Below are 11672 nucleotides of genomic sequence, written 5' to 3'. Positions count from 1 at the left end.
AAATAATGTATAACATAATTGTTTAGTGGCATAAAATCTTACCTTAGTCGTAAAAGAATATGGAGCGGTTTACAAACTTAAATTTCGTGAACGAAAAGATTATATTTATTCAAATTAATAGACAGAATAGACACATGGAATTGTAAAATCGAGGGCTACTTATCTTTTTTACTTAATTTTCTGTGATTAGGCATACAGAAGTATTCAAGCTGGCCCTTAAAGATGGCACATATACCCCATTTTATGTAAAATATTTTCTAAATAATTTTAATGTATTCAAAATGCAATGGATTAAAATGAGTTGTCAAGCGAGAATATTTTTCCTGTCATATTACCCTTTTTTAACAATGTTGAGATTAAGTTTATTCCTTTATTAATGATTAACATTTATACAGCTATGAGATGATGCATCTTACAATTTAACAATTATTTGCGCGAGCAGGACTACACAAATAGACAAGATTTCACATAAGCGGCGGCATCTGCCCACATCCGCTTACAAAACATAGACGAAGGTCCAATACAGAGCGTTGAAGGCGAGGAACATGGCCGGAAAAAGAAATCGAGACCGCCGGTCTATCCACATGGCGATCTCCTGCGGTGTCATGGTGGTGAAAGTGGGCGGCGTGTCCTTTTTATCCTTGTCCACATCCACGATGTGATCATTGTTCGTACGCGCACTGCAGATAGACACTGTATCCGCCTCTGCGCACTCCGTTCTTATGATGGGCAAATTGGGCTAAGGACATGAGAAATAATTAAAAATATATACTTGTGAAGACATCGATCTGGAGTACTTACGTGCACTGTCAGGTAGTTGTTGAAGCCCTGATTCACAGTGCCATTGCCATTCCGCACGCTCTCCGTGCTGGACACAATGTTGTCCAAACTGGAACACGATCTCGCCCTAGATTCGTTGCTCAAACTTCCGCCAATTTGACGACGGGCCGGTCGTGGTGTCAATGTGGATTTTATGATGTACTTGCTGTTGACCTTCTTCAGCTCAATGTTCTCCTTGCGGCGCCAAATGGTGTTGACGAAGGCGAACTCCACCAGGCTGCCGAAGATGAAGAAGGTGCAGCCCAGGAACCACACCTCCGACACCTTTATGTAGCTCACCTTGGGCAGGTTCTTGCTCTGCGATGAGGAAAGCGTGATGAACGACAACATGGTGCTGGTCCCTAAAAGCATGGGAAATCAGTATAAGTGAGTCATCAAAATCATTTCGAGTTACTAAATTCTTTCTAAGAGGGAGTAATTATTCCTTTAATTTAAGCAATCAATTATTCTGTGACTCAACATGACGTATGCGCAATGTTCTAAGATAATATTACACATACGCACTGTGTTGCAGGTCAACAAATTAATTATGGATTTCGAATACGAAATGTTGCTTAAGTAATTAGTATTTAAATGTAATTACCTAGCATAATCCTCGGAGGAGATGCGTCCGCCTGCAACCAGAAGGACACCCAAGAGATGGCCACGATCATCATGGAGGGCAGGTAGTAGTCGAGCAGATAGAAGCCAATTTCTCGCTTGAGATTGACCGTGAAGCTCAGCGAACTATAGTTACCAGCTGCAAGGAAACAGTATTAAGAAAGAATCCTCCAACAAACTCCTCGTATGCGCACCAAAAGCCCCATGCCGCAGATTGTTCCCATCCGACTCCACAATCGTAGTGTTGTGCCAGAACTGGGCCATATTGTACTCAGTGAGTCTCATTTCCGGATCAAAGGAGATGGGTGTGTGCGGCTCCCACTCCAGAATTAAATCGGAAGTGTTGTACATCCCTATTATAAATATAAGGGAAGTAAATATACACGCTTGAATCCTGCGAAGAAAACTCATAACTTACAGCTCTCCAGGACCGTGGAGCAGAACTGCTGGTCAAAGGGAAACTTCTGGAAGTTCATCCAGCAGTAGAGACTGGCCTGCATGCGCGTGGAGATGATCACGTTTCCCTCGGGCGAAAGCGAAGTCAGGACGTCCTTCTCGTCCGTGCCCAGGATGCTGGACTCCCGTTCGTTGGCAAAGAAGATGTGCGGCAGCCAGAGGCGCTCGCTCAGGTGCTTCTGGCCCAGGATGTTGTCGCTGCGATTGAACGCCTTGTAAGCTAGCCGCTTGTCCTGGAATCGCAGCTGCAGCAGCGCGTGCATCTTGAACTGCAGCAGGTCGGAGTTGAGGTTCTGCAGGAAATACACGTAGATACGCGTCTTCACCACAATGGGCAGACGTTTTCCATCAGAGTCATATTCTGTGTAGGGAAACATGTATTAAACTGAGTTCTATACATTCGAATATTCAAAATGTATACCAAAAGGTCTTTCCAGACGATCATAGCGGCAGACATGTGTTAATCGCTGGATGAGCTGGGTCTGTTGCAAGCTTCCCGCGTCCGCCATAGAAGGACACTCCTCTTCCTCGGCTTGGACCCTACAAAAAGTTATTAAGTTTAGTGTTAATCCTTAGACGAAGGTTCTTTCAGAGCAGTGAAGAAATGTAATGTAGCCTTCGTGTTATTGTAGAACCCATTTACTCAGAAGAACAAAACTTTAAGACTGCCTTACTGAAAATTATTTAACAATACGCTTATAAAGACAACAATTCGGTTAACCAAGGCAAGTTTTAATTGTTCTGTTAATAAGAGGTTTGTTTCGAGAGCGATCCTAAATGACATTATTTGGTAAGCTTAAAAAACGCTAATACTTTTCAGATCACAATGGTGAAACATAGACTTTTTGCCTCCTAATAACAGCTTGAATTAAGTACAATTGTTATTTTACAAAAGGAAGTAGTGTTTAGCAACTTACAGTAGCTCAAAAAGAAAGGCGATTTGAACAACTCGTGAAATCTCCGCCCTTTTAGGCAATGAATCTATCTGGGAACATTTACAATCAGTAAATTAAAGTATGTCGATTTTTTGGAATAACTTCGATTATGAAATTAAATGAACATTTTCCGATAGTACTCAAAATGATTTCACTCGGCTCCACTCGGTTTTTTATGGGGGAGTTAGCATGACTGAGCAGTGAGCACCTTTAAGCAGCTGTGCAAGCTCATTTGCAGCTACCTTAAAATGTCAAACAGCAGAATAAATGGCTGAATAAAAATAAATAATAGCAAAATATTTGTCTCCTCATATGGCGCTCGTTATTTAACTTGCATTTTATTTCGTTACTTAGTTGTTTGTATGTGTTTGCCTGCTTGCGCAACAACAAAATGTTTTAATTCAATTAATCGAGTTGACCTGGTCCCGTCCCAGCAGGAAACTAATTATAGCCCTGTTGATAAAGCGCTTAGATCTTGAACTTATCCGATAAGAAAATTTCACCGTTCCGCGACCTTTTTCGCACATCAAAGGAGTAGCGCCGACTGTAAATACTTTTCGGTCCGTTACCTTCTGCACCTTCGAGAAAATCTTAATTAAATTCTAATCTAAAGATTTGTTTACGCAAATCGGCGAAGATTTATCAGGGGCTTTGGGGGAATTCCAAAAGCATATGAATAGAAGACCTGGAAAAACCCACGCATCTGAGATTTCCCAAGGAAAGGGGTTACAGGAAATGTTAACATGTTAACATGAAAGGTTACCACATTTTTCATGCGTAACCCTTTTTTTATCAGCATCCATGTAAACATTTTCTCTTGAATCTCTTTGGGAAACGTTATCAGACAACCTTTTTGAAGCACCCCTATCAAAATGATCTAGATGGGAATTTTCGACGAAATGTTGTTTATTCAATTCGACTATATCTGTTGACATCTTATGCTTATGTTTAATTGCGCGTTTAGTTTAAAGCCTTTGTCAGTGGCTTTCTTAACAAATACGAGATGGAAATTTTGGCAAAATATTGTTATTTCCAGAAGAGAATATTCTTCTGCCATGAGTAAGGTTCTCATCGAACGAAGGTGCAATGTTTGATAAATTTTGGGAAAGTTACTTCCACTTACGGCGAAAAAAAAGTAACGTGAGAGCAAATTATTATCTAAATTTAGACAGTTCCACCAAAAAGTATCTTTATCGGAGCATTGCTGGAGGTTGAATGATTTGTAAGATGTTTGCTGGGTGCTGGGTGTTTCCCCGTCAAAACTTACCCAACTGAAGTCCATATGCTGAGGACCAAGATCAGCGTGATCCAAAAGGTTTGGTTCAGATGCAGATTCATCATGTGGCTTAGTTCTTTTTTTTTTTACAATTTAAACCGTTTTTTTTTGATTTGGTGGGAGGTTTACAACTTTTACTTTGTCTGGCCGCTAGCGAAATGATTCGATTTCGTTGGCTTGTCAAACTATATGCTCATGTTTCACACGATCTCCTCGCACATTCACTTCACACATTCACTTTGCAATTAATGCAAATCCACGTCGAACGGCGACTTTATTTACGAATTTCCCGCAGCTCCCTCGAGGACGAGTCGCTCTGTCCGCTCTGCGTTCGTCGGCGGTTTGAGATCGCGTCGCGTTTGCGCCCCCTAGTGGTTGAGAAATACCAGGTAACGCTCTGCCTCTGCCGCTGCCACTGCCACTGCCACTGCCTCTGCCGACGATCCAAAACACACTGAGTTGTGGGCGGAGAAGCTCTCGGCTTTTTTCGGGCCTGATAAGACCGGCAGATACGATACGATGCGATGGTTCTACTCCCAAGTCGCAACTCCCAACCGAACCACTCAATACAAACAGCAGCAGCAGTAGATATTGTTAGCTGGTCAAGAGCTGGAAGGCAATAGCGCAGGGTCGATTGGGGATCGCCTCACTTATAAGCATTCTATAGACCATATACTAGACGTACTCACCCGCGTGCGTTTGCCACTCGGAGAAAAACTATTAAAGATGTAGATACATTTCTCATCTGGATGTAAGGCAATCTTTTTGACTGGCGCCTTAATTTGAGAAACTCGAACTTGCACGAGAAAGCTACACTTCTGCAACCCATACCATTTATTAAGTAATAATAAATATTCCCTTCTTACTAACTTGTAGTTACTTAAATATATCAAAAGGTTAAGTTGATTTTGTAGTATTCAATAAATAATATCCACAAGATGTATATCATATTGGGCTTGGATCAAGCAGGCCTTGAAAGAAGAGTTAGCTTGACAGCTATTTGTTTACAAACACCTACTCAATTTAATATTGTTTTGCGCCTAACAAAAAACAACAAAGCTAGTATTTACCCTTTTATTAGACTCGCAGCAGTATAAAAACCAAGTTAAATGCCATTTACAGGCAAAACAAGCTAGAGAAAACTCTAAAACTATCTAAGCATTTCTTAGATTTGTTTCAGGTTAGAAGAAGGATAAAATAGGTGCTAAGGATCTTGAAATAAGCTTTTAAAGCCATTTATGAAAGGTAACATCGATTAAATGAAAATGGCACTTTTCCGCGGTGTACAAATCGGAAGCATTGCAGTTGCGTCTGTTAGCAAACCGGTATGGAAGTCGCACTGGAAAATGCACCGAATCAGAATAAATAATGGCAACATTTATGAAGGCGCTGCCAGTCGGATTTCGCGTCTTGTTTCCAGGCATTTAGCATACACATATCTCGGAGTGTGTACCCAACCAGTGGATGGATGATAAGTCATATGGGTCTGGTTGTTTGATCCAAGTGCCCAGCCACCCGCGCTTCTAATTAAGCCTGTAATGTTTGCCCACGCTTTTGGCCTTGTTTGCGATCCATCGCTAGATCGGCAAATGATCGAATCCCACTTGGCAGCTAGTGGGTACTCCGTGCACTTGGGCGGCGCAGGTTCAACAAACCCCACCATTGTCCCCAAACAAAATCTATTCACATCTTATCGGCGTAACAAGCGATCCTCCTGGTTGAACGATCGGGCCAAGGGATTATGCTCAAAAGGTCGGAGGAATGAACGGGGGCTCCACACCCCGAAAGCCCATAATATCGTTAATAATAATGAGCTGACGAAGGCAAAGGCGAAGCTAAAGCCGCGACGTGACACAGAATTGAGAGTGTGACAATAATTGAATATATGACAAATGGCCAATAGCGGAATGAGTTAATATCGCTTTGTCAAACACAATTAGTTGGTAGTCTGAAACTTGAGTGGTTCGTGATTGACGCTGGTTATGTTTGAATGATTTATTCGTTAATTCCCAGAGATCTACGGGCTGGACAAGTGCTTTGCATGGAATATCAGATAAAATTACCTGTAACATTTGCCAAATTACTTTATTTGTTAGCTATTCGAAAAGATGCTGCTGTGTGGAGGATATAGATATTTTCATTTCTTTTGAGTAGTAGTAGATATTAGATAGTAGATATTCCGAAGTAAAATAAATTTTTTTTATGGTCCATTTACCTGCGTCGATTCCTCGCTGGACTCCTCTCACTTCTCACCTCTTATCGTGGTTATTTTGGGAACTTTAATTAAATGAAATGCTCGTGGCTGAGCAAATTTGAACTGCGAATATTTAACAAGAAGGCTTATTTAATTATTGTTCGCATTGCCAAGGCAAACAAGCACCAGTGCTCTATTTAGCCAATTTGGGCGAGGAAAGAGCAGAACTTGGCCCCCGCTTATCACCCATTTGCGCCTGTTTACCGGAGTCATTGCCACGGCAAATGGAATATGTGAATCCGGCGGAGGTGTTTAAAGGTTATATTGATATTTGCACCGATTTTGTGGGTCGCTGGCAATGGGTTTATGTGTGTTTGCCCCAAATATTGGGTTTCCATGGACGCATCCACTGTGATCCTGGTGAGCACGTGTTGACGATGGCGTGATGCGGTTCGATCTTTGAGGTTCCTTGAGATCTCCGATCTGCGGCTTTATCTCACCTAGCAGATGAGTCACCTGCACCTCGGCTGACTGGGGGGCCGGAGGACTGAGGCGGAAGATTCTTTATCTGGAGACAACAACATCTGCTCCCTGGCAGGCAGTAGACAGTTGCTTGTGTTTGGGTCGTCTTGGCCAATAAACAAGCGAAAAGTTTAATTAATTAAGAACATGGTGGGGCTATGTAAATAGAAGCCAGCGTCAGCGACACTGGGTAAATATCATAAATAGAATGGCAAATAATCAAATAATCGAAATTAAAAACGTGTAGTATTACCGTGGAGATAATCACAGCACAGCACGGTCGCAGTCTCAAGTGGGTGCCTAAATTTAAAGCGATGACAGCCAAACGAACCGAGATGGTCAGGAGGCTCTATCTCGTGGTGCTTTTTCACTGGTTTTTTAATAAAACTTGGACTGGTTCTATCTATCTGACTCCTGGTAGCCAAATTGTGGCACTAAACTGTTATCAGCTGCCGGCGTACGTTCGCCTTCAATGACGTCTGTGGACTCTCATTCGTTGCGCCCGCTAAGGTAATGTTTAATATTTGCTCTTGCCACTGGGGCGTATGCGTAACGTGCTGTCATAGCGGAAGCTGCTGTAAAATGCCAACCATGGCGGGCTGACTCAGTTGAGGCAAAACCAACGCTGGCTGAGATCTTTATCGCCGTTCTGTTGAACAAGAGTCGGCCATCTTTTCTATAACCATCGCCGATCTCAAACATCATATTGTTTACAGCAATAATTTCGTGTTATCAGCGAGAAGAAAGATGTACAAGTGATATCAAACCAGTTGTGTGGGAGAACTTTCGGATATCTGACATGTTGGAAATACAGAAACGAAGCCTGTTCACGTGCTTGGAGAAGACTAATCATCGTGACAGGTTTCCCCGGTTTTATAGCTGACCAAATATTAGATCCAAATAAAAGATCTAATAGTCTGAGCTGGCGCAAAAACCGGAGCGGTAGTGGGCTCATAAATCAGTTTTCTTTGCACCGCCCTGTTTGGGGAGTGTGCTCTGACAGACTTCTTACGTGGACACGAAAAGATCTTAATTAGTGGAGCGCAAAAAGCAGCTCGCCTGGATATTTATAGAAGCACATATCACTAAAGTAACAGGGTTCTTTTTTAACTACACCGAAAAAAGCAAGAATAATACTATTATATGATGAACTTAAAGATTGCGGTCCCATGCTCTTCTTTTTCAAATCATATCTTTCCTTATTGAAATACGGTTGATAGACTTTTATAAGCGATAATATTTGTATAAATTGAATATTAAATTCCATTTTACCTGAGATTGTGTTCAAACTGCAGTTTCTTGCCGTGCACCCAAATGAATACATCATCGTTTTGAGTGCGATCTTACCGCCTACCACGTAGAATTGTTTATTTCTAAACTGGACGTTCCAGTTCGATGCGTTTCAGTACGTCGAGAACAGATCTATAGTCGCTTATCCGCTGGGCAGCGGATCGAGGAATAACGACACATTACAACGACATTATTCAATAGGCTAACTATGAGCTAACACGAAAACAGCCTGCCATTGAAGAGCAGTGGGTTAAGTTACTTCGGCGGACTGGACTCCGCACCGCCGGCGATAGCTGGGGATTGGGCAAAGTCCTGGAACGTGTCCTTGACCTTCTTGAGGCCCCTGCCCGCGTAGCAGGGCAGCATGTGGATGAAGCGGAAGGTGTTCTTCACGCCCTCGTTGTAGTAGTGCTTGGCCAGGAAGCGCATCTCGCCGGTTTTGGGCAACTGCGGCACTTCGAAGGGCAGCTGCTTCTCCAGCTTCTGGACATGCGGACGCAGCTCCGACTTGATGTCGTTGTACAGCTTGTCCGACTGGTCAGAGTCTCCCCAGATGCCCACCTTTTGTGTGTAGTAGACGGTTGCGGCCACCAGACTGCCGCGCACCAGAAATCTAGAAAGGATTCGAAGTGTCAGGCTTACGTAAGCCTTAAGCGAAAGCATACGGACTTACCCTAGAACCATGTTGATTCGTTTGTTTTGGGGAAAAGAGAGTGACAGTCTATTGCGGTCTTTGGGTGTATCCAAACAATAGCAGTCTGGTCGTTTTCGTTCAAAATTTTTGGAAAATTCCTTGTTTTTCTACTTCATATTATTGTCGGAGTGACCGTGTCTACCTAACAGCTAAATTCTGCTGCTGTAGTGTGACCAGCTTGTTATACATTTACAGATTCAGTGAGGTTTCGAACCGCCAACGTAATCTAGACACGCACCTAGCAAAGTTACACTATTTATTTAAAATTTACGGGGTATTAATTAATAATAATAATATTTAATTGTTGGCCGCGGGTGGTGAAACATTTACGTAAGCCATATCCTTTTCGAAGTATTATTTAAATGAATACACAATGCATATTTATTAGATTTATATTTCTTAAAAAATTGATTGTGTGCCCACCCCTTTTGATTCAACCGAAATTATTGGCATCATATTTAATATTATTTATTGTTTAACGATTTCAATGCATTCAAATACTGTTTATAAAATATTCCATATTCCTTCCATAACTGCTGGCCCAGTAAGATTTTATTTAAGATCTTTAGCAGTTGAATTCATACTTCTGGGTCGAATTTATATATTTAAGACATCAATTATTTTAATTGCTCCCATCCATTGAGGGTACGAAAGAGACACTTTCTTTCTATTTATCTTATTAAATTATCTTATTAAAATATTCGAATGTTTATCAGCCAACGTAAAGGCTATTTTTATAATTACGAAGTTGGAGGACTGAAGTTTAAGCTCCATGCCATTCCGCATTCTCCAAAATGCTAATTCTTCATTTTAAGATGGGATAAATTTAAAATAATAGTTAGAAGAATTACAAACTAAAAAATGCATCGATTATTTTCGGAATTTATTTAAAATATATTACTAATAATTATAATTAGTCAAACTGTGTTACCACATGAATTTAAATATAATGCATATATTTGTGTCACAACTAATTTACACATTAGCTGTATTGATTATAATCAATTAAGTTTAATCAAACTGCAGACATCAAAACTACAGTTTAGAACCAACGTAGTTCGAAAATTGGTATTAGCTAACGTTAATTGACGAACTGAAGCAATAGTGAGGAATCCGCTGATTAACTTTGCATCGTGCTGCAGTTATTGTTCTCCTAATCAGGGAAGCTTCCTGGTCCGTCCTAGTTGCCGGCTTATCCAAGGAGGCTTCCGCCTTTGTTTCCCACTGAAATCTCATTTACTTAACAAGGAGCGGAAGGAGGCAAGGGCGCAGCTACTACTGGTGCCCCTATGCAACGTGTTCATTTTCCCCGCGGCATTGTTCCAATTTTGCGACACTCGCTGCAGTTAAGAGGATTATTGCCTGGCGAACAAAGAATTGGTAACTGCCAAGGTTTGTGCCAATTTATTGAAAAGTCCCGATTTCAAATCGAGTGAGAAATTTAACGGGCTTCCTCTATTTTTTTTTTACCAGTTTTCCACTGTTTTTTGCTGGGTGCTCCTTTTGTTATTTTTCACCCATTTTCGCGCCGCCTGTCGCTCTTGTCCTTTTTCCAGGTCGGGCGACAGTGACCCACGTGTCATCCGGGGTTGGCTACGCTTATTAATGGGCTCAGTTAATGCGTTGCGCAACCCCTTCGTGCACCCGAAAATTAAATTCCCCCACTCCCCTGGCGTTTTGGGTTAAAAAATTGGCAAGTATTTTTGCGCGAAAAAAAATAGAGAAAATGTAATTTATTAATTTCGCACGGACGTGTGACAGTTGGTTGCATTCGCCTGATCCTTTATTTACACAATGAGCGGCGCACTGGGTGACCCTTTTTACCCCCGGCGCCCCTAATCCACGACCCAGCTAGATTTTTATGCGGAAAATGTCAAGAAAATGTTTGTTGCAAAATTCGCATTATCCACGGAAAATTGCAACTTTTCAGCGGGCAAGGGTTCAGCACTTACCCATTACCCCTTACCCTATAGCCTATAACCCTTACCCTATACCCCTTTGCAGTCTCTTGCTAGAGGATTTCAATTTCGCATTCAGTTCGCTTCATTTGCGCTCAAAAGTAATTTGGGTGACCCCTCTCACTTTTGGGCTAAATTTTACACATTTTCGAAAAACTGTCCAATCGGGCAACCCTTTACGAGTTTGTATATGGTATAGTCTATCCAGGGTTTCCATGTGCAACAATGCAGCGCATTGTAAACTCTAATGAAATTTATGTCGTTTACTTTGACAACTTTTGGGGGCACCACTCGCTCTTCGCACGCGTCTGCATTTCACATTTCCCATTCGACAAGCAGCTGCCACAATTCCGAGATACGTACGAATGTACATATGTAGGGTCCAAATGGTTTTTAAAACCGAAAACGCAAACTACCCGTGCCGCAAACACGCATACTCGTACAATCGAGTATATCCAGCAGTATCTTACGCTTTTTTATGGATCTCGTTTACCTATTCGATATCGATACTATTGGCGCACGCGTCTGTGTTTGCCTGCGGCTTAGGGTTTTCCCGGGGTGTTGGCGATAAGGAAAATGCCGGGGTTTTGGTGTAAAATGTGCTCGGGTTTTGTGTAAAAACTGACTCTATGTGGCGTGATTGTTATTTGGGGTCGAGATCGGGGTTTTTAAATAAAGACACGCGTCGCCGGCAAATTTGTAATGTCTTCCCATGCTGGCCACTACTCGAGGGCCTACTGTTGCAATTTTGTGATTATAGGGATAGTTAGGGTTTCATTATTAATGGAATATGATATATAATTAGGAAATGTGGGAGCATTTGAAGAAGAAGGTCGTTTAAAATGGTGTCAATTAATCAATCTCTGCTCAATCAGCTCCTTAAAAAACTTTGTATTTCAAAATATTA

General features: G+C 41.7%; 2 protein-coding genes across 3 annotated transcripts; both read right to left on the bottom strand.

Annotated features, from left to right (window-relative positions):
- Positions 1 to 317: 317 nt before the first annotated feature.
- LOC117139752 (glycine receptor subunit alpha-4) lies at positions 318 to 8180 on the bottom strand. 2 transcript variants are annotated; one of them, XM_033302316.1, is made up of 7 exons: positions 4099 to 4172; positions 2318 to 2436; positions 1859 to 2257; positions 1635 to 1793; positions 1424 to 1579; positions 802 to 1181; positions 318 to 739 (listed from the first exon to the last, which is right to left on the bottom strand). In XM_033302316.1, exons 1-7 carry the CDS (start codon positions 4170 to 4172, stop codon positions 497 to 499), a joined length of 1530 nt encoding a protein of 509 aa, XP_033158207.1. In that variant the 3' UTR covers positions 318 to 496. The 2 variants fall into 2 exon arrangements, with proteins under 2 accessions (XP_033158207.1, XP_033158208.1); XM_033302317.1 differs by lacking the exon at positions 4099 to 4172 and adding an exon at positions 8096 to 8180 and having other exon boundaries at positions 321 to 739.
- LOC117139756 (MICOS complex subunit MIC13 homolog QIL1) lies at positions 8153 to 8966 on the bottom strand. Its single transcript, XM_033302322.1, has 2 exons — positions 8787 to 8966; positions 8153 to 8726 (listed from the first exon to the last, which is right to left on the bottom strand). Exons 1-2 carry the CDS (start codon positions 8795 to 8797, stop codon positions 8369 to 8371), a joined length of 369 nt encoding a protein of 122 aa, XP_033158213.1. The 5' UTR covers positions 8798 to 8966; the 3' UTR covers positions 8153 to 8368.
- Between the last annotated feature and the right edge of the window lie 2706 nt (positions 8967 to 11672).

The sequence above is a fragment of the Drosophila mauritiana genome, chromosome 3L (assembly GCF_004382145.1).
Source record: "Drosophila mauritiana strain mau12 chromosome 3L, ASM438214v1, whole genome shotgun sequence".
NCBI classification, from domain to species: domain Eukaryota; kingdom Metazoa; phylum Arthropoda; class Insecta; order Diptera; family Drosophilidae; genus Drosophila; species Drosophila mauritiana.
This window is presented reverse-complemented; position numbering and strand designations above follow the sequence as displayed.